General features: G+C 40.8%; 1 protein-coding gene across 2 annotated transcripts in view; it reads left to right on the plus strand.

Moving 5' to 3' along the window:
* Positions 1 to 27106, plus strand: part of RIMS4 (regulating synaptic membrane exocytosis 4) — a 221755-nt gene that overhangs the window by 168133 nt on the left and 26516 nt on the right. For both annotated transcript variants that reach the window (XM_088442775.1, XM_088442776.1), the window contains one exon: positions 25301 to 25410. In XM_088442775.1, the coding sequence (XP_088298901.1) occupies positions 25301 to 25410 (110 nt within the window). The remainder of the gene's footprint in view (positions 1 to 25300; positions 25411 to 27106) is intronic.

Raw genomic sequence — 27106 nt, forward strand, 5'->3', positions numbered from 1 at the left:
GTAGAAAAGCGGGATGGTTGGGAGGTATGATTTTACATGTGCCCTACCTGCGGTTTTACCTTTTACGTATGTGCTAAGTTACTTGCTTTTGTTGCTTTGCTCTCGACTCATAATCAGCTCCTTTATCTATAACCCTGAATTGGTCTATAAATATGAGCCTAAAAACTACATGCTGGTTTTGTATCCATTTCCGTATATGACTGAGACAGGTTCATAATCATACTGTGCATGTAAACATGTTTTGTGTAAATATTGAACATTTTGCTTTTTATTTGACACGTTTGATCCTGTGACATTAACCTGATTCATTGCCTGACTGTGACCAGAGCTGGAGAGTGAGAAATACAGCTCGCTGTGATATTTACCAGTCACAGCTATTGGTTACAGCTTAGCATAATCATTGTTCTGTTTAATGTTCGTATAAATAAGAAGGAACAACACCTGCTTCTCTAAACCTTAGATACAAGCTTCTGATTTATAACTGGTCATCATTTTCAGCACCAAGACTATTGTAATGTCCTGCAAAACTGGACAGCTCAACCAATAATCAATGTACTGTATATGAGGATATATGTCAAAATTAGAAATAAACATAACATATAATCACAACAGCCAATAAATAGTGGTGGGTGTAAAATCTAGAATTAATATAATTAAACATCTTCCTCAACCTGGGGGCTGCAGAAATAGGCATGGGGAGTGAGTCAGGTTCTCCCTCTGCTCTTGAATCCAATTATGGCACCCAGGCCAATACAGCAATTCTAATGAGAATTGGATAATGCATTAAAGTCATTATGCTGGACTACTAATTGTGTCTGCCTTTTAGAGGGCCTGTCCTTTGTAGATGCAAATCCTTGTGTAGCTCTTTCCTTACAAGCTGCTCCTCTTTCGTAAAGAAAATATGTAATTTGTATGAAATATAACCTAAAACAAAATCATAATGTCGACACGATAATGTCACCATGGTCATATTATCAACATTAGAATGTTGTCAAAATTCTGTGTCCCGGTGGTGCGGCTGATTCGCTTACTGATGGCTCCGGCGTTGCAGCAGTGTCTTCTGGGTCTTCTGATCTAACAGCAGTGAGTACTTGAGTTGATTTCCTCCAGGTACTGCGGTTTATTCCCACACACCAAAAATATACCGGTAGGTTAATTGTCTCCCAATAAAAACTTAACCCTAGTGTGTATGTTTGTGAATGTGGTAGGGAACATAGGCCCTCATTCAGAGCCACTCGCTAGCGGCAGTACGCTCGTTCCGAGCGATGTTCGCACATCTGCGCATGCGTACGGATCGTTATACGCATGCGCGAACCAGTCAGTGCGGCCGAAATTCATGTGCTCGCAAAATAGCGAATGCCTGATAATTTGAGTGACAGGATGAGGCGTATGTGGGTGGTAACAGGGGAAGGTGCTTGAAAACGGGGAGTGGAAATCAGAACGCAGGCGTGCTTAAAAGTCAAAACGGGCGTTTTATGGGTGTGCATATTTAAAACAGCAGCGTCATTGACCACGTCACTGGGTTTTTTTTAAGCCAGAACTGTTCGCAAAATTGTGGTAGCAAAAACCAACCACAAGAATAGCGAGCAGTTCATACGCTGGTCGATGTACTCGATTAATCTAATAAATAGTGGACATGACGTATGGTGCGAGCGGCCAGGGGGCGTTTTTAACAAATAAACGAGCGTATGTTTTGCTCGCTCGTTCAGACTTAGAGGTGTGAACAGACTGCAATTTGCGAACGGATCATTTGAATAGCCACCCCTTGTTTTTGAACGAACGACCGCAAATAGCGAACGGCTCTGAATCAGGCCCATAGATTGTAAGCTGGGGTGAATGGGCAAAAATACGCTGTAAAGTGCTACCCGGAAAAGTAGGCAAGTCTCTTGCACCCACCTCTACCCCCCGCAGCTCCCCCCCCCACCCACTTGCTGCCCACTTACCTAGTACAAGTGGGTGGTCCGGCGGAAGGGGAGGCCATGACGAGATTCACGGTGAATAGTGTCATCATAGCCTTGCCCCCGCTATACAATGTCTGTATTCTCGCCACTGTGTAGCGTGGGTGTGGGGCCACGATGATGCAATTGTGCCACCATGCCCTCTGCACCGCCCACTTTCATGCCCACCACGCCCCCTCTCTGACGACCTGGCTGCCCCCTCCCGGAGACGGTGGCAGCAAAGTCGGTAAGTATGCCTGTACCTGCCACCTGTCCACAGACCCTCACTGAACATCATTGCAGCACATTGGAGATTATTATAAACTTTGTAACAGTGGGCCTAATTCAGACCCGCTCGCGAGCGCTCGCAAGCGGGTCAATGTTGGGGCAGTGCGCATGCACACGACGGAGGCGGCTCCGTCGTGCGCATGTGCGAGACCCGGATAGCTACGGGCAAGCCGTCGCTCCAGGTCTCATTACAAAAGGGGGTGTGCTGTCGATGGTGAGTGGGCATGCCGGGGGCGTGGCTGCCCAGACGGAGGCATTCCCATGGGAACGCCTACCGCCTGGGGCCGGCCCCACTGACATCACAAGTGATGTCAGTGGGAGTGCTCTCGGCTCTGATAGAGCCGAAAGCACTCCAGGGCTTGCAGCCACGAGACCCTACCACAAGGGTCTCGTCGCAAGCCCGATGGTCGCGATGGTCTTGACCCACAGCTATGCGAGTGGCCAGGAGGCCACTCTAAAAAAAGCGCTCTGTCAGATCGTCCGGCTCTGAATAAGGGCCAGTATCCTGAAAGGAAAAGGTAGCTCTCACTCATATGCCAGCAGCAAAATCGTAAAGTCGGGGTCTGATTCAGAGGTGGACGCTGTGCTGATGTCTGCGTAGTTGAGCAATATTTTGTTATACACTACGCATGTGTCCAAGTCGTACTGCGCATGCATCGCATTTGGTTACTGATGGAGGTCGTAGTGAGAATTTGGATGCAGATTGATTGACAGTCATGGTGCGTTTATGTGAGGTAACAGAAGATGGCTAGTCATAGGGTTGCTCAAGAGATCGATGGTGCGATCGGAGTGTGCGACTTATGGTGACTCTTTGTACACAAGGGGCGTATTAGAGACGCAGCCAGTAGGTGTCTCTGTACAAATTTCCTCAGCTGCGTCACTAGGATATATCTGCAGACTGCAGTTCCGCCGCGTACGAAGACGCAGTTGTGAATGAAATCAGGTCCTAGGTGTCTAGGCCTGCTTTCTCTTCTTCTGCAACCATGCTGCAATTCTTATATTGCTCAGGGAAGAAATAAACACAAAAATGACTCCTGATTCCTACTGATCGCAGAAAACACAGAAGGGTGCAGGACCAGCAGCGGCTGCTATACATGTTACATCCTCTCTGTCCATGGAAATTCAACAATTCACCTGAAATTTTTAAAAAAGCACAATAGGGCTGATTTGGAGGCATAGTTGCCAACTGATTGTCAGGGAGACTCCCTGAAATAGTAGGAATCTCCCCAACTCCCTGAAATAGTAGTAATCTCCCTGATTGCACCTTACCCCCATTAAGTAGCTGTTAAATTAAAGAAAAAGAAGAGATATATACATACAAATGGGATCATTAGTATCCTTTCCATGCATTGGTTATAAGGCACAATGATCCCTATGGCTACATGCATTTCCTGAAATGTGTCAGTGTTTTTTCATCAAATAATAGATCTTACTAACTGCTTTGGAGCTCATTTACATTTGGATGTAAGGCAGTTTTATGACACGTCTCTCAGATGTAGCAGTACACGCTCACTATACCGCCGCGCTCATAGGTGTTACTTTCACAATCTCCCTGAAATTCTTTTTCAAAAGTAGGCAAGTATGTTTTGAGTGTCTAAACGACTAATATATACTAACTAAGCTATCTGCCCATCTATGTGCATATCTGTTTATTTTCAAGCATCCCGGTCGCACCGCCTACAGTTTTTTTGTGTCCGTGCGGCAGCTGTCATCATCAGTATCTGGACTTGCGCCAGCCCCATGCTGAGTTCAAAAGATCTATCTGACACAACTGTTCCAACTGTGTCCAATGTACCTACAACAAGAACGAAAGTTGTGCTACATGCCGATGACACTCTTATGGCACTCTAGTCAGACGTATCCATTCCATGTATCTTATTACAACCTGCCCAGTTGGCTCCTAGAAATTCCTACATGACCTTAGTCTCTTTTTGTTCGAGATCCGACAGAGACGCAAATACTTGCTGCTTTGGGCGCATTATGTGAAGTATGTGCACAACATGTTTTCAGGATGCATGCGCAATCAGCTAAAAATTAGGAATTGCTCCCATTTCTTAAGATGTGTGCAACTTCGAATCAGGCCCAATATGTGCTTGTCAGTTGCCCTCAAAGGCCCTTCTCTGAATTGGTTGGGATTACTACTTCTTGCATTGGGATTACAACTATTGTCTGCCTATTTCTACTTTAGCTCAATACACACACCCACCAGGGGTGGTGAGATGGGAAAGGGGTACTAATTACCCTAGCCGGACATGTCGGAGGGGCAAGACAGGGGCAAGGGCCAGCTGCTGAGGAGGACAAATGTCCCCCTTTGCAGCATGTGTAGTACTTTACATTTTTTTTCAGAGGGGATGTGTCCACACCCCCTGCATTTGGCCACACCTTCTCAGTACTCAGGTCCTGTTGATGTCTCATTGGCCCTGCATAAAACTACAACCAGTGGAGAAGGTATCACACATGTGTGAGAATCCACTGCAGTAACAGCAGCAGATGACAGATGGCAGTGCATTATCAACATTGAACACCACACATTACTTTTAACTTCACTTTGCTAACAGCCATGTCAGTAAGGACCGAGGGCCCAATTCAGACCCGGTCGCTAAACCGCAGACGCACGCTATGGGCGATTATCTCCCGTCTGCGCATGCGGCAAAATACGCATGCGCGAACCAGTCATTGCGTCCGGGAATCGTGTGCTCGTAGTACACAGACTGGACGCTACTTTGAGTGACAGATAGTGCCTTTTGTGGGTGGTAACAGCGGAAGGTGCTTGTGACTGGGGGAGTGGTGGTGCGAATGCAGGCGTGTCTGGGCATCAAAACGGAGTTTATGGGTGTGCATAATTAGCATGGAAGCGTCATTGTACATGTCATAGCTACCCCAGCTAAGTGGTTCTAACCCAGGAGTAATCATTACTGTGACAATGGAATAAAGCAGTGCAAGCATAACACATCCATCTCATGCAGTCTTGTGTCCTCCCATTACACTGTCATGCCCTTTTCCCACATTATAATTAACACATTTTCAACCACATACAGAGCCATGGCCATTAGCCATCAGGAAAGTGCGCTCCGCTCAGTATAACATACTCATACCATGCTCATTGATCTTTATTACAACACTGTAACAGCAGAATTATTTAGGCACACTGCATACAGTACCATATTTTCCACCATACACTATACAGCCCAATGCCAGCATAGTAGGATTAGCTTTTCAGAGCCAATTTCTTTTAGCTTATGCCACCATTAGAGGGTGTTAGCAAGTTTATCCTTTTGGAGAAGCCAAACTGGAGAATGATCTTCTGAATTCTCCCCGCTGGGCTGGAGCTCCTCCCTCCCCATTTTACAGCATGCTCGTTATACCCATGCATGGCTTGGTGGTCCACATGCACAGTGGCACAGCTGGGTCCTGGTAGTATAGTGATAACGGAAGATATCATATAACTATGCTGTTATGTCTTCATTGGCACAGTATCTTTTTGGTGTCCTGGCGGGGGCACCATGATAAACTACCCTGAAGCTTCATTGCCACAAATAACAGAGATAAGAGATGATATTTAACAGGACATACTTGCCCCACAGTCACTGAAACTGGGGTTAATATAAATAGATCTATAACCTGTGTCATTGGTTAGTGAAGATAGACATATTGAACATTGATAGCTTCTTTTGGGTGCTATTACTCCAATAAGATGGTGCTGCATTCGGCAGCCCCCTTGACCATTAGAAATCTTAGTTCTTCCTCTTTATACTTACTCTTTCAAACTACCTCTTCCTTGTAGTTACTAAGTGAGAGTTTTTAGAAGTGGAGATGTTGTCCATAAAAACCAATCAGATTCTACTTAACATTTAACTAGCACCTTCTAGAAGATAATAGTTAGAATCTGATTGGTTGCTATGGATAACATCTCCACTTCTAAAAACTCTCACTTAGTAAATTTACCCCAAAGAGTCAATGGAAAAAAAACTTTCATCCACTAATATACAACAATATTTGCTGGCTATCCGGAAAGATGACTGGACGATTTGGAAAACTGAAAATTTCCCTGAAAGTTCTGCTAAAGGTCCATGGTGAAGTGGAGGTAGGCCAGGTGTAAAAAAGAAACTGGGCATTGGACACCAAAGCTTCTGCACCTGTAGGCACTAGGGATACACATCTGGCCATGAGGAAAAGTTCTCCCTTCTCTACAACATGTTAAAACATTTTCTCCAGCTTTAGCTCCATTTAATGTTTAAAGGTGTCAGAATTTCAAGTGGGACTGTACAACATACATTTGCAGCTGCCAATTCAAGTAGTAAAAATAATTTGTCTTTCTGGTTAAATAATTGTCCTTTGAGATTTACCTTTAAATCTTTTTTTGTATGTGACCACTGACCGATTTTGCCAGCTAAACAGATTAAACACTTCACTCAGCAAGATACATTCTGCTGGATTAAAGCTTACAACAGCACACGTTTTCATTTAAAATGGCATTTAAATGTCGACCTGTCAAGCCTCCTCTTTAGTTGTAAGTATATTAGAGTGATCTAAATCACAGGCAAATGGAGGCGTTTTTCCCAGAAGTGTGCAATTCTAGATAATGTAAAAATCTTTAAAGCCAGATAGATATGTGTGCTTTTTTTCACCTGTAATGATGTCTACTGTACTTTAATTGTGTTCTTCCTCAGGGATTATACAGAAGTGTGTATTATGCAATAGTTGTGATCTCAGCACAAGTGACAGGAATGATATATTAGCTCGTAGGTTTCATGATTCCTGCATAAACACAAAACAGGTTAGTAAGTATTTGGGGACTCGTGTGACAGTAAGCAATATATCAAGTTTTATTGGAGGTTCTACAGTAGATTTACAAATAGGTCATGATATATAAATATATGTAGGGAGTTGTGGGTAGTTGCTCCGACATGTTTAAGGTCTAATGTCTCATATATAAATCGTCATTTCACTTCAAATATGTTTTCAAAATATGTAAAATAAAAGAAAACTTTGTAAATGTTCACTGGGTGATTATTGCCTGAAATTGGCATGTGTAGTTATGCTCAACATTTAGATGTTTTCATAGCACTTTGGACAAACTCACACCAGAACGAAGATTGCTGCATGCAATGCTCAGAGATAGGGTACAGAATAGATAGCAGCATAGTGGGTAACCCTTATGTATAATGCTCAGTTCTCAGGTATATGGGGTATATTTACTAAAGTGAGAGTTTTTAGAAGTGGAGATGTTGCCCATAGCAACCAATCAGATTCTACTTAACATTTAACTAGCACCTTCTACAAGATAATAGCTAGAATCTGATTGGTTGCTATAGGCAACATCTCCACTTCTAAAAATTCTCACTTTAGTAAATTTACCACTTAGGGGCCTATTCATCATCACTTAATTTATACAAAAGCAGGTGAAAAATACAATTTTCACCTAATTTTGTATAGTTTAAGTGTCAGGGTTATCCATCATTCATGTAACGCAGGAGATATCACAGATATTTCCTGGTTACAATTGTGCATCGATAATTTCCACAGTCCCCATACTATAGTACTATACAGTCCCCATACTATAGTACTATACAGTCCCCATACTATAGTCCCCATACTATAGTACTATACAGTCCCCATACTATAGTCCCCATACTATAGTACTATACAGTCCCCATACTACAGTACTATACAGTCCCATACTATAGTACTATACAGTCCCCATACTATAGTACTATACAGTCCTCATATTATAGTACTATACAGTCCCCATACTATAGTACTATACAGTCCCCATACTATAATACTATACAGTCCCCATACTGTAGTACTATACAGTCCCCATACTATAGTACTATACAGTCTTCATACTGTAGTACTATACAGTCCCCATACTACTATACAGTCCCCATACTATAGTAGTATATAGTCCTCATACTATAGTACTATATAGTTCCCACACTATAGTACTATACAGTCCCCATTACTATAGTACTATACAGTCCCCATACTATTGTATGGGGATGTAGAAATTATGAAATTCATCAAGTTTTGAAAAAGCATTTTTTTCGTAACTTGACAGTGATTCTGAACGCCACTCTGAGATGGTGTTCAGTATCCCATACAGCAGAGGGATCTGAAAAGATCCCTCTCTGCTGTGTTCTCTTACCTGCCTGACACTCCCTCCCGGCTCCCAGAGCAGTCCTTCTGTGAGTCGGGGCCAGGAGAGGGCACAGTAGCAGCGGCCAGCGGAATTAGCGGTGGCGGTTGTCCTACATCGGGCAGCTGGTATGACAGGTTGCGGGCCATGTCTCTGGCGGCAGCAGCAGCTTAGCTGAGTATGTCCCCCGCACAGCAGCGGTGGCGGGGGCCCTACTCGGTCAGCAGCGGGGGCACAGTCTCCGGCAGCCGCAGCAGGGGGACCTATGGCGACTGCGGCAGGAGGACAGTGCAGCCACTATAGTTACACCACTCCTGACAGGTGTATCTGTGACTCCTTCACCTTGTAATAACCTTGCACTTATGTGAACATGTTTTTTACGCCTACGCACAACCCTTCCATCCCCTGTTCAGTCTATCCAAGTGTAAAGAGGCTTAAGTTAGGGATGCACAAAATTCTTCATACACAAGCAGACATACACATTGTCGTTCGCGTGTGAAGTGTGAAATTGCGTATTTTATATTAAATATTATGGCTTGCTACATAAGCCCCCGAGTCCCAAATATTATGCAGTGGGCAATGTTTAAAAAGGATATATGTTTCTTATTGTTTCCATCGTTTTTTGCTTTATAACATATTTGCAAAATGTACATTTAGTGTACAGTGGCTAGGAATGTAACGAGTTGTTGGTTCTTGGCTTTATTGAGATCATATTAATGCTTCTGATAAAGAATATTGTTTGAGGATAGCTTGTATGAAAGAAACAAAACATGATAAAACCTACACCAAAAAGCCAGGTGCGATGTAAGCTTCTGGTTGCTGCACTGATCATCATGGGTTAATTTTATCAAGCTCAAGAGACATAAATGAGACCTATTCCTAACTTATGCAATAATTTCCCTACATGATGGCCGCCTTCTAACATTAAGTGAATTCAGTGTCTCTGTAAGTGCCTACGAGCTGTTAGACAAATTAACAGAAAGTAATGAACAGAAGAATTAATGAAGCTGGCTTCTGTGGATTATTCTGAGCCCAAATCTGCCTGAAAGATCAAATTAAACCCTTGTATTAGAGAGCATGACAGTAAAATACATAAACATAGCCTAATACACAAATTGTAGATATAAAAAGGTACATATAATATGTAGCTGGCTAGTATACCATTTTATAGCTGTGCTGACACCAGGGGTATAATGCCACATTGCCAGGGTCCTAAATGTGATGCTTCACTGTTTATGTGCCAGCCTGTGTGCAATGTGGCAGGGGGAGTACAATGTACTGCAGAAGTTGTGTAACAATAATGTGCACATACTCATTCACTGAAAGATATAGCCCTGGAAGCCATTGTAGCCTATAGGTTACTTTAAGTATAAGATCCCGGAAGAGGGATCTGTAGGATCCCTCTCCAGCAATGACCACTCGCACATGCGTGGCCTGATGAGAGTGCATGCACAGTAGCGTGACTGGCCCCCAAAGCAGGAAACTTTACTTTTACACATAGCAGGGACCGACTTCTCTTGTATCTCCTATCCTTGGATGTGTTTTTTAATACATTCTGGTGATACATTGTTTCTTAGTGCCGCCATAGCGGCAATACGAATTTATAATTATCAGATATAAAACTAAAAAAAAAATAATTTTGTAATGAGACAACAATTAAATATATGTAAAAAAGAACAAAGTCGCAGAGGCTAGTGGTATCAATTAATATACTCAAGTCAATAGATTAGAACAATATAGAAAACATTTATTTATAAAACAAGCAAACAAATAATATCAGCAGTTGACATCAAATATAATCTAGAGTAATAAAGTGATGATAGTCTAAAAATATCTTGTTAATATTATAAACATGTAGTGTTTCAATGTATGGACCTTAGATACGGCCAAATACTGAGTACTTTCTTTTCTCCAGAGAAATAAAGGTGCAGTCTTTTTAATCAATATCACTAGAACGTTAATAGATAGGTTATTGGCCCATGCACTGAGTAGAAAGTATCTTTTCTGATGGTTTAAATGAACAAATCGAACTTAACACTGTTTATTGATTCACCTGATTAGAACCTCCTTCCCACTGGAGTTACACTGCTCATACATTTACTCCTCTAGGTATATTATAATGTATATGTTTACATACATAGTTGACCTTGGGGACCCCCTTCTTTCCATTTATGTACCTTCCGGTTCCCTAATTCATTAAAAGACATATATTGACACGGTCTGCTAGTCCCATTTTTTGGGGGTCTATTTTTTTCCTTTTTCTATCTCTCTTCTTCTCTTGAATGTATCATATGTATTATTTTCTTAACTGTCATGGGTATATGTATAACGAATGCAACAGATGTATAACAAATGCAACAGATATCTTGATCCTTTTCTACTGCTAAATTACCATAGTTAGTCCTATTGTGCATTTTATTTAGTGTAGAAGGTTAAGAAGAATATTCTCTGTATCAGTACGAAAGACAGAGGAATTGGATATATATTTTTTTACATATTCTCCCCGATCCCACTTTTCAATTTTAAGGGTGAGTTACTCATATATGTATGCATCCCCGTATAGCATGGGATTAGGAAATAGAGATTCTCATTTGTATTCGAATCATGTGGAATATCAATGAATCAGATGCTCACCTTATGGACACTCCCTCTGATAAAACCCTCTATCCCAAAATGTGAGTCACATTACCAGATATCTATTCACCCGATAACAAGCGGTTAAAGATTAATCTGTGGGTATAAAATGTCCCAGAAAATATCCTATGTAAACATCTAGCATATAATATATATATAAAAATAGAAATATAAAAATAAAATAGAAAAGATGAGAGAGGGATCCTTATATACATATACTTATATGGATATATGAAAGTCTGTTCTATAAAATAAGGCATATCTGAGAAATGTAAAATTGTCTATATAAAGGGGCCTATCCATTAGTAGATCTTTCTCTAAGATGAAAGACAAAAGATTTATCCCTTGAAAATTCCTGGGGCTGCGGTGACAGATATCTGTCATGTACATGACAGATTTTTGCAAACGACGAACGATATTGCATGACATCATTCAGGGAGTGATTTTTTTTAATGTTTCTATTAATTTTCATTAAAAATATTGTTCGTCATTCATCGTTTACCGCTTATAAACTGACAGATATTTCTAATATCTGTCAGCGATAAGCGATAATTGACCAACATGTTGGAGAGACGAAAGACACAATTTGTCGGCCGCGGGAGTGCGCATTTGTCATCGTTCAGGGCCTGTCCATGACAGATAAATTGAACGACTGAACGATATATAGTTCATCGTTCAAATTTATCTGCTAATGGATAGGCCCCTTAAGATATGTTTGTTTAGTTCAAACACTTAATAAATATTTTCTATTCAAATAGTGTTATTATGAAATTCTACATTGCAATTTATTGTGATATAATTTGAGTATATCTCTTGCGTAAACTGTGTTTATGCAGTCTATACTCTGTCTCCCTTTGAAACTTTCTAACATTGCTATAAAAGGTTGTACTCAAGTCAATTGTTTTAATTATTTAATTAATAACAGTTGTAATAGATGTAGCCAATTAAAGAACGCTATTTAAGTACATGGTTACTGCAACATTCTATCCACATTGAAAAAGATGTCCTTGAGACGTTGAAACGCGTAAGTGTCTTGCATGTACCTCTGTGATCCCATGGACACGGCTCATTTCACTACTACCTGCAGCCTAAAGACTCCGTGACTGCTCGCTGACCCTCTCCGGCTACAGAAACATTTCAGCGTTTACTGGCTCATATACTGCTCACAAGCCGCATTAAAAGTTTGGTGCTAATTGGAGGAGCAGACCGACCACTATCACTGCACTGCCCAGTAGCAGACTAAGCACGAGATGGGACGGCTTGATGCGGTCACGGGCAGACAACTAAGGGGCCCGCCTCACTAACTTTAACAGCCGGGGCTGTATTTGAAACGGAGCGGGGTTTTCACTGCCCCAAGAACGCGGCCCCAGGAACACCCAAGCGGCAGTCAACGGCAACAGTCACTCTCCGCTGGTCGGGTCGAGCACATTACCATCTGGGCACTAAGGAATATCACTCACCAGCCCCAGCCGTATGCCCTCAATACGGGACAGGAGTCCGCAGTTAATAACAACTTGCTGCAAAGATACTTTCTACTCAGTGCATGGGCCAATAACCTATCTATTAACATTCTAGTAATATTGATTAAAAAGACTGCACCTTTATTTCTCTGGAGAAAATAAAGTACTCAGTATTTGGCCGTATCTAGGGATCATACATTGAAACACTACATGTTTATAATATTAATAAGATCTTTTTAGACTATCATCACTTTATTACTCTAGATTATATGTGATGTCAACTGCTGATATTATTTGTTTGCTTGTTTTATAAATAAATGTTTTATATATTGTTTTAATCTATTGACTTGAGTATATTAATTGATACCTCCAGCCTCTGTGACTGTGTTCTTTTTTACATATATGTTTTTCGATTTATGAGGGTGACTACCTCATTCAGCTGCATTGAGACTGGAAGGATTTTTTAAACTCTTTAGCGACTGGGTTTTATTTCTGGTTAAGAAAACAATTAAAGTAAGAAAACTAAAGAAGCTAAGCAAAATACACTAAGAGATAACAGGACTTACGCTTGGGGGTTCAGAACTACAAAACACTGAACATGTGCGGAATCTTGGTGTTGTCCTGGATAGTGGCTTGACACTTAAACATCAGGTATCAGCCACAATCAAATCCTCATTCTTTCATCTGAGGAACATAGCCAGAATCAAGCACTTAATTCCCTCAGAAGATCTGCCTAAAGTCATACATGCATTTATATCATCACGCCTAGACTACTGCAACGCCCTCTACCTCGGTCTCCCAGCAAAATAATTACACCGCTTGCAGATGGTACAAAACGCAGCTGCCAGGCTATTAACCAACCAGCCCCGTTCCAGCCACATAACACCCATTCTCTACTCCCTTCACTGGCTGCCTGTCAGATGGCGAATTGCTTTCAAGATTGGATTAATAACTTACAAAGCCCTACATGACCATGGCCTAAGGTACCTGAAGCAGCTTCTGATTCCCTACTGTCCCACTTGATTACTGCGATCCGTTGACGAAGGACTTTTAACAGTACCTAGAATCTCACGGAATTCGTCTGGGGGTCAAGCTTTCAGTTTTGTGGCTCCAACCTTTTGGAACTCACTTCCCCGCATAGTTCGAGAGGCCTCCACTCTAGAATCCTTCAAATAGACTCAAGACTCACCTATTCACCCAAGCATTTCACTAATGTCCCTTGTTTAAGCTTATTTTGTATTTTGTACTGTAAATGTAAAGCAGTTTGAGTCCTTTAGGAGAAAAGCGCTATATAAATAAAATTATTATTATTATTATTATTATAGATATGTACTACAGTATATAATGAAAACAATTATTTTTTATAGTGTCATATTCTTAATTAGCATATTTGAAATCAGTCAATTTTGACTTATTTTATAGCAGAAACATTTTGGCAGTAGACCAATGTTATTTAATCTAGAAAACTTTACATTATGACTCTCAATGGCTTATAAATAAATGTAAATATGAGAAATATAAAAGTATCTGAACAGATTGTCATATGTCATTATGTTTTCCTAACTATTTGGGGAAATAGTGAATAATAAAAGCCTAACGGGACGGGTTATCAAAAGGTGAAGAACCCTATTGTCATGATAGCGCTTGTTTTTGCTTTGTTTCGACATGCTATTTTCTCAGAATAAGGCTTTTCTTTTATCTCTTTGGGGCCTATTTATCAATCTGTTTTTTTACTAAAATAGTGTGAAAATTGGTGTTTTCACACCCTTTTGACATTATTTTAGAATCACTTAAATGTATCAATTGGCTTTTGGAGAAGTTTTCATCAAACACTACCCTTAAATCCACATTCTTTTAGTAAGCAGCTCATACTTGTAATGGAAAAACTGATTTGTTTTAGATTACTAAAAGAAATTGTTTCACCTACTCTAGCTCATCCCTTCCTGCATGCTGACGGGAAGAGCAGGGAGGGCTGTGTCTATCATAGACTACAGGCTGATTACAAAGAAAAAAAAAAAGAAAAGAACCACACTTACCTCCATTTGAGTGATTCAGTGACCCGGTGAGCTCCTCGGTGACCTGGTCATCTGATCGGTAAACCATAAATGCCTACTCTCCTGGATGTTGCGGGAGGCTCACGATTTTTTGGATAACCACCACACCTCCGGTAGAGTAGGCACTTCTCCCACAATCCTGCCCCTTCCCAGTGAAGTGGGCAGAATGGGGAGAATTTTCATGGAGATTGGGAGTCCCCGAGTAGGGGGCGGAGATAATGATGCTATTCTTCTAGAATTGCACCATTTGGCCCCGCCCCTATTTAAATATGCACTATTCGCAGCAATTTACCGTGAGGGGCAGGGTTTAATGATGTGAACCATAAGGCCCCGCCCCCCATCTCTGCCCACCTGCTTCTCCTCCCCGGGCTTCAAAAACTTGCTTTGATTTGAAGGCCTGGCGGCATCCTCGGTTTACTGCAGGGATCAGATAACTAGGGTTACATACAGCCATCAAATGACCGGAAACAGAGGAGCTTACTGATCACCTGAATGGAGGTAAGTGTAAACTGTGCGAGGAATGGGGGGGAGGGGAGCGGGGAAAGTACAGGTAGACGATTTGCATGGACAGAGCACTCTCAGATGCTCCGTCCATGCATGCAACATTTAATACATCCTTGCCATGTATTTATATATCGCAATGCAAATTTGGGCAAATTTATTACCTCCCATCAACATCTGAGATGCAGATTGTGATAAATATGCTCCTTTAGCCCTTATCATATGTGTTAAAAGTTTTTTGTTTTTTTTTACTTTTAAAATAAATAAAAGCTATTTTTAAACTATAAGGGGTAAATTTACTAGGAATCGTGTTGGTCTGTTTTTACATTCACAGGAGTAGTTTGCCATTTTTACAAACACTGGAATTTACTGTGGCAAAAAAGGGGGTATTTTCTGTATATTTAAAGGTGAACACGGGCGATTTAGAAGTTAATATGCACCCATAAATACAACTAAAAATGAATACGCCATCATCTGAACACGGCAGTACTTTCCACAGACAAGAATACAACACAGGAATTTACCAAAAATCGTGATTATAATCACGGGTGTCATAAAAGCAAATGCGGTGTAAAAATAAAACTTGCAAATAGACCCCCTTCTGAGCAGCATGCCTAGCAGAAACATACACAGATTAGTGTGATCCATGTATGTTTCTGCCTTTCTTTTTTCTTAAAAATGGTTAATATTAAAAAATATTGATGTGGGGTTCCCCCCTCCCCAAAGCATAACCAGTCCCAGGCTTCTGACCCTGTGCTGGTTCTAAAAATATGTGGGAAAAAACGTGTAGTGTTCCCCCGTATTTTGGGAACCAGCACTGGGCTCCTGAGCCAGTCCTGGTTTTAAAAATAGGGGGAAAAAATGGCGTGCAGTTCCCCCTATTTTTGAAACCAGCAGCAGACTTAACCAAGCCGGGATGTAATGCCATAGTCTCCCCGGCCAAAGCATTAACACCCCGAGCTAGTCGTTCCAAGCCGGGGATCTCAGGGTAGGTGGGGACCCCCCAATAATAATAATAATAATAATAATGGGTGCAGGGATAATAGTGTGAAAATATAGATTGATACTATTGTTTTTTACAGTGGAACTACAGGTGCCAGCATGCTGCCCTTTGGTACTTGTGGAACTATAAGCACCCTTACCCCCACTGTAAAAAAAAAAAGTAAAATAACCACAATACTCACACAGTGCTGAAAGTAAAATTTTATTGCATACAAAACACACTAAGAGATACTTGCCTTCTGTCAGATGTTCTGTCCACTTTTCCAGTAGAAATTCCCACGGTTTTCCTGGAAAAAGAAATCCAATACTCACCTACCTCCTGACGTAGCATCAGTCCTCTTTTCCAGTAGACTTCCTGGGTCTTTCCAAAATAAAAAAATGAGTTCCCCAGACCATTTCCGACATGTAGAAATATATGTGATAACACGTATATCTCTACCCCGGTAAATGACAGAGACCGCCTAGTTTTGCTTGAAGCCCACAAATGCTGGACAGCTTTGTTTTTACACGCCAATTTAGGTTTCAGTTAGGACACTTCCCTTACAAATCTATGTAATCTAAATTTCTCTGCACATTGTAAATCCCCCTATCCCTCACTGCAGTGCAGCATGGTTTTGCCAAGGTGCACAGTTGCTTGCTCTATTTTTTGCTTAGATCCCAAGTAGCCCCCTTGGCTGCAATGTTTTTTTTTTTTTGTCAGATTGAGGCAATAACCAAGATCGGGACCTAATAGTAAATAGACCCCTACTGTAGATATTTGTGTTTAAAAATAGAAAGATAAACATGTTCCACATTATATGACCAAAACATTTACACACATTATTCCTATTCAAATTTCTTCTTGAAAAGAGCATAGCGTACATTCTCCATTTCCTTTCCTTTCTACCGTTCTCTTATGTAAAGCATTGTTCACAAGCCTCTGCGGCATGGAGATCCAGGAGTAATACGCATTTTCTACAACTTTACCACATCCTGGCTCTTTTGTGCGTGGCACACATTTAAGTCAGCGCTGCTGTGTTTCCAACAGTCACAAACAAGTGGACATTTTTATTGCCATGGCAACGATGTCTTCACAGGCCTTTCTGCTGTCTGGCAGGAGGTGGAGACTCTCTTTGTAAGGATTTACTTATATAAATGTCACCATGCTGTGTCCTTACATGATGTTCAGTGTGTCAGTTGTAGTACACAGGAGACCCATTCCATGAATAACAATACAAAATAATTGGTGTAACTCTAGTCTGCGCTTGATGTTGTTTCTCACCCCAGAAACTGAGCAATAAGAAATCACTTATATTACAGTGTTTGAAGCTCAGGATCTTTACGCCTGTTCTTTTTTTGTTTTGGCGTATTAATAGTCTTGTTCTTTAATGGATATACAGTAATGAGAGCCCTGTTTTTCCTCCTTAACTGATGAGAACTAGAATGAGGTAACCAGGTCAGTACAAACGTAAATGCAAATTTCATGATCCTGCTGTCTGCATCACTTTAGATGCAAAACTCTATACACAAAGGCAGTGTTGCAGATATATGTATAGGGGGAGCTGAAGAGCTAGCAGAACCACATCTTCAGTTGTTGCTCTTTCAAAGTCAATGTATTACATTTGTGTAATGTATATCATTCGGCTTACTGTATGTAATAAAATGCTGGAATGTGCAAATATCATGGTACTGTAAATCATTGCTATTTTTATAGTGTAGTGCACTTAGGGGCAGAGTCAGTTCTCTACAACGTTGCGATGATGTGCTTATATACACATTACCGTACATTACAGTAGCCCAAGAACGCAGATTTTTTTCTACGCATCTCGCGCCCATTGCGCAGCATTTAATTACCCCCTTTGGGCCCAGAGTTCTGAGATTTGGACCAGTAAGCATGTGCATTCTGTACTTGCCTACTGTCTCGGAATATCTGGCAGATGCACACATTTTGGGGAGTCAAAAGTAGGGCACCTTCTTGCATCCCACCCACTTCCCTAGTGAAATGGGTACAGCAGATGATGCCATGCCAATCGCACTTGACATTTGCATTTCATCTCCCAGAGGGGAGAGCAAAAAGGTAGGCATGTTCGATATAGGTAAATTCCATTCAAGCTTTTCTCCTGGAGTCATTCAAATAAACGTATACTGTAGCAATGTTTACCTACTTTTCCATGTTGATAGATGATCTAACACCTGGCACTGCCAATTGAGCAACCAAATTGCAGTTTTATTGTATTTCATTAACAGCTCTTGGGAGTCTTTGTGCTGTCTTTGTAATAGTTTGATGAGGTACGAAAATTATTTTCTGTTAGGAACATATATTATGATCATACTTGATATTGAAGTCTTGACATCCCTTGCATTTATTTATTATTGTAATTAATTGAACATATGAAAATTAATTCAGTGTAAAATGCAATAAATAATTATATTAGAATTGGAGCCCCACATTTTGGTGGTGATAACTTTATTCACATCTATGGCCATTTTAGCAAATGTATTTATTTATTTGCCTTAAATCCCTGTTTCTTACAGTCAATGAAAGAAATGGACCTGATACATGTGATACGTTTCTAAGTGAAAAAAAATATACACATATATATATATATATATATATATATATACTGTATATACATAATTTAGATGAAGACAGAAGGCTTTGTACATCATATATTGCCTATAAAACTGAGCCACGACTACATATGGTCTAATTCGCAGCATTGGTTACACTAATGAGCAGGCCAGACTGGTTTAGACTCATTTTTTACACTTGACACTGAGGAATGATAAGTGTTTTGCTACATTTGTTGCCAGTTCAGAATTATAATTAATAGTTGCCAGTCAAGTGCCAAGTGTGTAATTTTATTGCACTCTTCTGAAACAGCACTAATATAATAGGTTTTCTTGATGGTGCTGGTCTTAGGATACATTAAAATGACACTTAGAGGAAAACAGAGAGATCATCAGATAGATGACACAAGACATCCAGTTGGAATAAGCTAAATACGGAGCTTGCACTGACCAACTTGTTTAATAGTGTCTGTTCCTCAGGTGTCATATCCACATGTAATTGTGTCACAGTGGATGATCAGGGTAACAGAGGAGAGGTGTCAGCACCCCCTAGAAGACAGTACTTGGTTCAATTGCACTGACCTTAATACCACACTACTGTATATTTCATGAAGGCGCAACTTGTTTCATTTCGTCTTTTGCTAACATACAACTTCTGATTTGGGCTACAAGTCTTTAATACCACTTTCAATTCGAAATTTCTTAAAAGATAATTTTAGAGTGTTTTTACAAATGGATTATAATATGACACCTAAAGACACTTTCATTGTTAGGTATTGCAATGCAAGACCTGTACTCTCTTAAGGTGCCCATACACGGTACGATTTTTTACCCGATATGGACAGTTTCACCGGATTGTACAGGCCAATCATATGAAAATAGGTGTTTTTTGTGTGTTCTGCGACCCTGATGCGCGTCCCCACCATCCTCTAGTTGGATCGCAGATCAGATGGTTTTGCAGAGAGATCTACGTTCTTTTGAGTACAATATTATACACTTCTATGCATCCACACCATTTGACCACATCGTATGAAGAATTTCAAGGGAAGAATTTCAAGGGCAATCGTACAACACATCTTACCAACTTTGAATCGCACCGTGTATGGGGGACTTTAGTTTAGTTGCTATAACAGGTTTGATTACTCTGATATAGTCCCGTCTGGTCTCCCTTCCAACAGGATGCATCTCTAATAATTACTAACTTGTATTTATATGGTGCCACAAGGTGTCCGCAGCACCGCACATCATTACATGGGATAACATAGGATTATAGCTATCATTACGATAACACCAAAGGCAGGGTGAAGTCAGGAGACAGTGGGCAGTGAAAGATAGCTTAGGAAAACTAACTATGGCTAGTAAATAATTGTGATAAATCATGGGGAGGGGAACTGGGGTTGTAGTAAGTAAAGCATCACTCAATTAACCTGTACCCGACAGGTGAGTGTACCGACAGGATCGGAGTTGCTGATGGGAGGCGGGAAGGCAAACAAAGGTGCATTGGTGGTAGGGATAGTGCTGGGAGGAGAGAACGAGGATAGAGGGCAAATGTGCAAAGCTGTCAATGAAAAAAATGTATGTCCTTTTAATCAGCAAAGAGCAAAGTGTTCTGTAATGGAACAGTATTGTTCTTATTGTACTATACACTATGTTACTCTGTGTCAGCTACAAAACTGGCCACACACAGAGATTCATATGTCCATTCAAAACTTTGATATAAATATTTTATTGGTGGTTTAGAACACCCCTTAAATAAATTCTAAACATTTCATCAAATACAATAAAAAAAAACCTGTTCCCGCTGGTGTCAGGACTGGGCAGATGCAGGCAGAAGATAAAAAAGCCAAAGGAAATGTTTCAGGAAGATGCTGCTGGCATGTCATGTGACATTACGGCACCGTTTGTGAATTCATTGTGACAGTCTATCTGGTCACTGCCCAATCGTTCATTTTTCTATGCCAGTTTGTCTCAGACCTACATCTTTAATAACTGTCTTTATTAACCTAAATGTATGCTTTGATGTAGTTTCCCTTTCATTATGCCAGTTTAACATTATTGCTCCAAACAAATATCTGCTATGCGGATAGTCACACCATCATCAAATACCCACACCATGCGGATAGTCACGCCATCATCAAATACCCACGCCATGCGGATAGTCACGCCATCATCAAATACCCACGCCATTGTCAGAACAATAGTCTTTCCCACCTAAATTATACCTGCAATTCTCATTTGTCCTTGAATAATCTTTTCTTCCCTGTATCAATCATTTTATTTCTGTATAAGCCCACAGAATTCTTCCAATTCCTATGTAAATGCCATGATGTTTGTTGTTTCCCATATATTACTTTGTGCATCATCATGTATCAATGCCAAGCGTATTCCCAGCACTGGAGCTTACATGGAAATGTATACCTTGTATGATTCATTGTCGATTACTTGGCTTCTACACTTACTTGTCAATGCCGGTGATACATGTGCAGCTGCCTGATGTGTTTGCTCATTAAGATAGTAAATGATATGGCTGTGCCAGAGAACAACCTATGACTATATAACTGCTGTTCTGATCCATAGCCCTACGGTGTATCTTTTGTTCAAGCAGATAAAAAATGGTGTTACTTTGTAGCGTACAAAAAAGTTTTTCTCTGATTAATGAATCGTCCTCCCCATAGGGTTCTATAGGGTATGTGGTAAACACCTTTAAACAGGTTAAAGCTGGAGACATCTCTGAGTCTCTGGAGAAATCGGGGTATAGAACTAAGGGGACCTGGCCATATACCAATGGGAATGTGGTAAAGTCACAATGATGGTGTGGCCACCTCACAACGGGGGCAAGGCCACATTTCAGTGGCATACCTTGCATTTCTCAAGTGCTACACTGCACCTTACCCTTTTCCTCTCTCCTCAGAATACCTTTATATTGTAAGTGACAGATGCTTGCACTACTCTCCGCTGCTCTGCATCTAATGCTCAGCTATGCAAAGCAGCAATAGACGGTTCATAACGCCCAACTTTCTGATTTGCGGCACAGATGTATCCAACAAATGGGACAGCATGACAGAGTCCTCAAATTGGGTCTGTACTACCTAAATAAGGACACATGGGGGAATGTGTCAACTTTCACACTATATTAAATCAACAATTTGTTGTAATATTATTTTGTTATTCTTCTAATTATATCTTTTAACATTGCGCAAAACCTTGCCAACTCCAGCCCCCCATTCGCCCAGTACATGGGACAGTGGCACAGTGGCTAGCAATGCCTCTCAATGCTTGGACTCTGGGTTCCCTTGCAGCCAGAGTGATAAAGTATTTGCAGGGAGGTTGCATGTGCTTCTTGTGTTTGTGTGGGTTTCTTTCAGGTGCTATTTTTCGCCCCACAGTCCAAATTATACTTGTATGTTACCTGGTTTCTGGAGAAAACGGTGTCGGCATGTCATAGAAATTAGATCATAAGTTCCACAGGAGCAGTGACTCATGTGACTGAATAAATGTCCTCTGATTTTAAAGTGCTGAGTAATTTCTTGGCCTTGCATTAAGGATAATGATAATAATTGTGCAATACATTAGTTGCTGTGATCTAGTTATTTTACCTTATCATAGTCCACATCATTACCAATAAATTTTCACAAATAGCCCTGCATAAGGGTAAATGCTAAGCCTCCTTGTGCATTATGATTCCTTCATTCCAACAAACATAAATACTGTATATATTTCATTATCATATTTCGCAACATTTAAAATCAGGACAGCGTGTGTCCAAGCCTCCTGGGCGGTATTTAAATCATGATGTGGGCGTGGGTCTCCCTCCCTACATTTCTCCAGCCAAGCATGCAAACGTATTTCTGCTTATTTTTAAAATAATGATTAAAGGGTACTTTAAACAGACATTTCCCTTCATTGACATTTAACAATTAACATGTCGACACATTCATGTTGACATTCTGACCGGATCCCCAATGGATGGGTGAAACCTGTTGCATATACAAATTACTGTATATCTGGGATAGGGAGATCAAGCATTCATATTTTATGTTACTAACTTACAAAGTGGCAGAATTGACTAACTGCACAAAATCCCCAACCTGCTCTCTGAACACCTGGAGGCTGATTCTGAGTTGGGAGGAAAAATAAGCCGGTAACTTTGCAACTGGGCCAAACCATATTGTAATGCAAGGGGTGCAAATACATTTATTGTTTTGCATGCAAGGTACATACTGGCTACTTTTGCATGAAGCCCACAAATGCTGGACCGGGTTATTTTTACACTGCAATTTAGATTTAAGTTTGTACTCCATTCTCAAATTTAAATCTCTCTACAAATTCTAATTTGGTCCTAACTGCAGCACAACATGTTTTTGCCAAAATTAAGTAATTTGCACTTTTTTGCTTTGCTTCCAACTAAGAATCAGCCCCCTACTCTCTTTGGTTTGGGCCAATAATGGTCTGCATATACCCCATAAGGCTTGAGGGCTGCTTGTACTGTATGCGTCCCGCCATGCCTTCAGCTGCAGCCACCACATCCTATCTGCCAGATTATACTCACTGAATTTCAAAAAACCCTCTGATAGGGGGGTTTTATGTACTGTATATGGCCCTCCAGGCCTTCATCTACGCCCGTCACAACCTTCCTGTTTTACTGTCAGATTATACTTGCCGACTTTCAAAAAAAACCTCTCCAGGGCTCCAGGGGTGTTGCTACATATCTTTATGGCCCCGCTGTTAAAAACCATGATTCGCTATATTTTATATTGGGGACTGTGCTAGTATCATACAATTCAATTTCCGACTGCCCACTTCATTCTGGAAGTGGGTGGGCAGCGGGAGACTGGCTAACTCTGCCGGGAGGCCGGGAGAGCTACCATAAATTTGAGGTGTCCCGGACTTTTTGGGAGAGTTGCCAAGTATGTGTCAGATTTGTTTGTTATACTCTTGTTTAATATGCCTATTGATATGTTATTAATAATAGACATCTTTTTATTTGATTAAATGTACTATTTTAACTTATTTCTGAGATTATGGGTAATGATTGGACCTTTTGAAGGTTAAAGGGCCAACCATGCAGCCCCTGTATTGTGCCAGGGTGCTTGTCACTGCTCTAGCCAATCAATATGATACCAATGGAAAACTTTCACCCTAACGAGGAGTGAGTGGATCAGAGATGACTGTCCTCCCACTAGTGATTTTAACAACTTCCACTCATTTTCCATCCATACAAAAGCCTCAACATGCAATCATTTAGAATTTATCTGAAATGATTACTTCTGGTAAGATTGGATTTTATGTCCATTATCACATGGCTACAAAACTCATAAGAGATGTCATGTATTAAATATTGTTAGCACTACTCCTCCTCTCCCTTTCCCTCCTCCTCCCTTCTTCCTTTGTGTTCTCTTGTTCATCACCCCTGTGCAATGCGATTTGTGCAGGTGCATCTAGGTTTATGCAAAGGTCATGGATTTGTCTGCCAAGATAAGCTTAATTTTGCAAACCAATGCATGAATCATATTTCGTTTTGCAAAGTCACATTGATAAAAGTTTGTAGAGGTGCATTTCAGCAGTGTTGCATATGCTGTTGACTGATACCCAGCCATTACCACTCTGAGAAAGTGCTCGTATTTTGCATCTTCTATTTGCACTTCTGCAGAGAAGTGAATTTCCAGGGGGTGTGATATGTATTACCGCCGGCCGCAATTCCCAACAGCGGCTGCCTGACAAAGGAGGAAATCCTGATCGTCCTAAAGGAAAGTATTTACTAACCTAACCTAACCCCCTAACCCTAACCCTCCTTTGGGGTGCCTAACCCTAACACCCCCTCTGTGCCTAACCCTAACCCCCCCCACTAAGTGCCTAAACCTAACCCACCCTTCCCCGCTGCCTAAACCTAAGTCCCCTGGGGGGGTGCCTAACCCTAACCTCCCTTGGGGGTGCCTAACCCTAACCCTCCCTCCCCCTAGCAAAACCCTAACCTCCCAGGGGGTTGCCTAACCCTAAGTCCCCCCTGGAGCCCTAAACCTAACCCTCCCCCCCCGCGACTGTCCGCTGCGGCGCCCAGCATCTGCTCGATCGGGATGCCTGTCATTCGTCCCTAGTCGGGATAAAGCAGTCTGGGAGCCGGCGGTCGGCATTTAGACCGGCGGGTTCCAGACTACATCCCTTTCTGGGGGCTGGTTGGCTTGCGTAAAAAAAAATCTATATTGTCACAGACACATGTAATGAAGATAGAGCAAATATTTCCTACTTGTCATGATTAGTGTAAAGCTGGCCATACACTGAACGATAATTGCTCAGATCAGCTGATAAAATGACTGTTCTATACAATTATCGTATACTGTATGGAGCTGAACTATATACATTCACAGCCTGAAAATGACTTAATAACAGTCTGGATCATATGGTTTGGTTATCATAATGCCCGAACCAACTGGCCATTAATCATCCGACGCCAGCCAGTGTATGTATATGGCCTCCATACTGTATGGAAGCGGTCCAATTATCAGATCATTACTCCTCCCCTAATCCCTGTCAGCTGGTCGGCTGCACTATCGTTGCACTGTCGCCACCTTACGTTGGTATTATAGGAGAAAATCTTTTCATGAAATGAATAGTTCTAAATTGGTAGAAGTCTGGACTTTGGAGTGACGCAGTGCTTCTCTTTAGTTTGATCTTAAAATGTGCATGGTGAATAGAATCCTTTTATTTCTGACGTTAACAGTATATTTTCATCTGCAGCTTAAACTACAGTGGAATGCTGGCATCTGATGGACAATTTAGTGATTTCCTTTCCGGCATGGGTCCAGCTCAATTTGTTGGCCGCCAAACACTAGCAACTACATCAATGGGTAAGTGACACAGAGCAGAGAGTCTGATTTATTGCTCATATCGGCCACTGAAACATTGCTTTCCTTCCCTCTAACCCATTCCGCAGTTTATCTTCACAAACACAAGTGTATTTTTCATCACCTAAGATGTTCTAATAAAAAAGGACAATCGATGATCTAGTTGCTATGTTGTTTAATGCTGTACTTTGACTAACATCAGTTTTTCATGGCCTGTTGTTGTTATTGCACAGATATATACTTCTAGAATGTTGATGTCTTAACATCATTTGTTCCCAATCTACTGTACCTTTCCCATGATTCTTTGCTGTGTAGATGGTGCGTCTTAAGACGGGTATGCAAGACAATGCTCTTGAGTTAATACTAAAATATATAACAAAATAGTTACTAGCTAACAGAGGATGAGAATATTATTCTTTTACTAATAGCCTTCAAACTTAATCCTTTTACAACTTAACTGGCTTTTTTTAAGCATATGGCTAGCAAAAATATATATTTTTTTACTTTAAGTTAAAAACATATAAATGAATTAAAATATTTTATAAAACAAAATATGCCTAGGGGATGTCTCAAATACCATAGACCCCATTGTAAAATTACCTCCCATCCCTCAATGGTTATAGGCCATTAACATTACTCCCACCCATTAGTCGTAATAGATCCTCAGTTGTATAACCCCCACCACCCTCCGGTGCAATAGGTCCATGTTTTTGTGCCCCCTCTGCCTCCATGTCTGGTGTAATTGTATTTATTTTAAATCCCAGAGGAAATCCTTTCTGCACATGTACAGAACAGATTTCCTTAGTAAAAGCCGGGGGATGCAGTGGGATGGCACGGTCCCATGTGATGTAACCGTGTCAACAAAAATCCAGTTGCGTGCAGTCACATTCTTTGTGACCGTGCAAGTTAAGTGCTTAAATCAGCAGGCAAAAGTTAATAGTGCTTTGCGATGTAAGTCGACAAGACTATATTTAAAGATTTCATTCCAAGGAAGCTCACAATTGCTGGAACAAATATCTATTCATCTAAGGCTGATACTGTACCCTCAACATAATGCAGCTTTCATTTTTCTAATGGCAGCTATCTATCAGCTCTCTTGTTACATTGCACTGAGTGATGTATTTATTCATTGATTTAATTTAAAAAATGTTATTGGAGCAATCATAATAAATAAAAATGAAACAATTACAATACAGATAACATTCAGCAATGGGTTTTTTGCCAGTCAAGATTTGCAGTACCTGCTAAAGATTGTAGTGACAAACTACAATCTTTGTCTGGACTAGGTACACATGTATGCCAAGCTTTGCAGACCCATGCAAAATATTATTTCATTTTGCAGAGTGATATTAGCAAAATAGGATAAAGGTTAGAGAGATGCATTTATAGGGGCGTTACTTGGTCTGTGAAGGGCACCTTCCATTAGCACTTCTACAGAGAGGCACCTTTCCAGGAGGAATAACCGTTTTAATCACTGGCAGATTTACCCTAGAACTGGACTTGGAATCCTCACGGTTCTGCTAGTTGGTGGAGATGTACAGTAATCAATATATAAAAAAAAATTCCTGTACTTAAAAGCTTTTGGGAAGCACTAATAGCCACAAGACCCATTACTACTTGCTGCTAACCAATTTTGCATGGATTGCCATTTGCTGTGCCTTTAGTATTAGCGCAACTATAAAATATCTAACTATACTAA

Source organism: Taudactylus pleione, unplaced genomic scaffold (assembly GCF_031769625.1).
Source record: "Taudactylus pleione unplaced genomic scaffold, aTauple2 ptg000317l, whole genome shotgun sequence".
Lineage (NCBI taxonomy): Eukaryota > Metazoa > Chordata > Amphibia > Anura > Myobatrachidae > Taudactylus > Taudactylus pleione.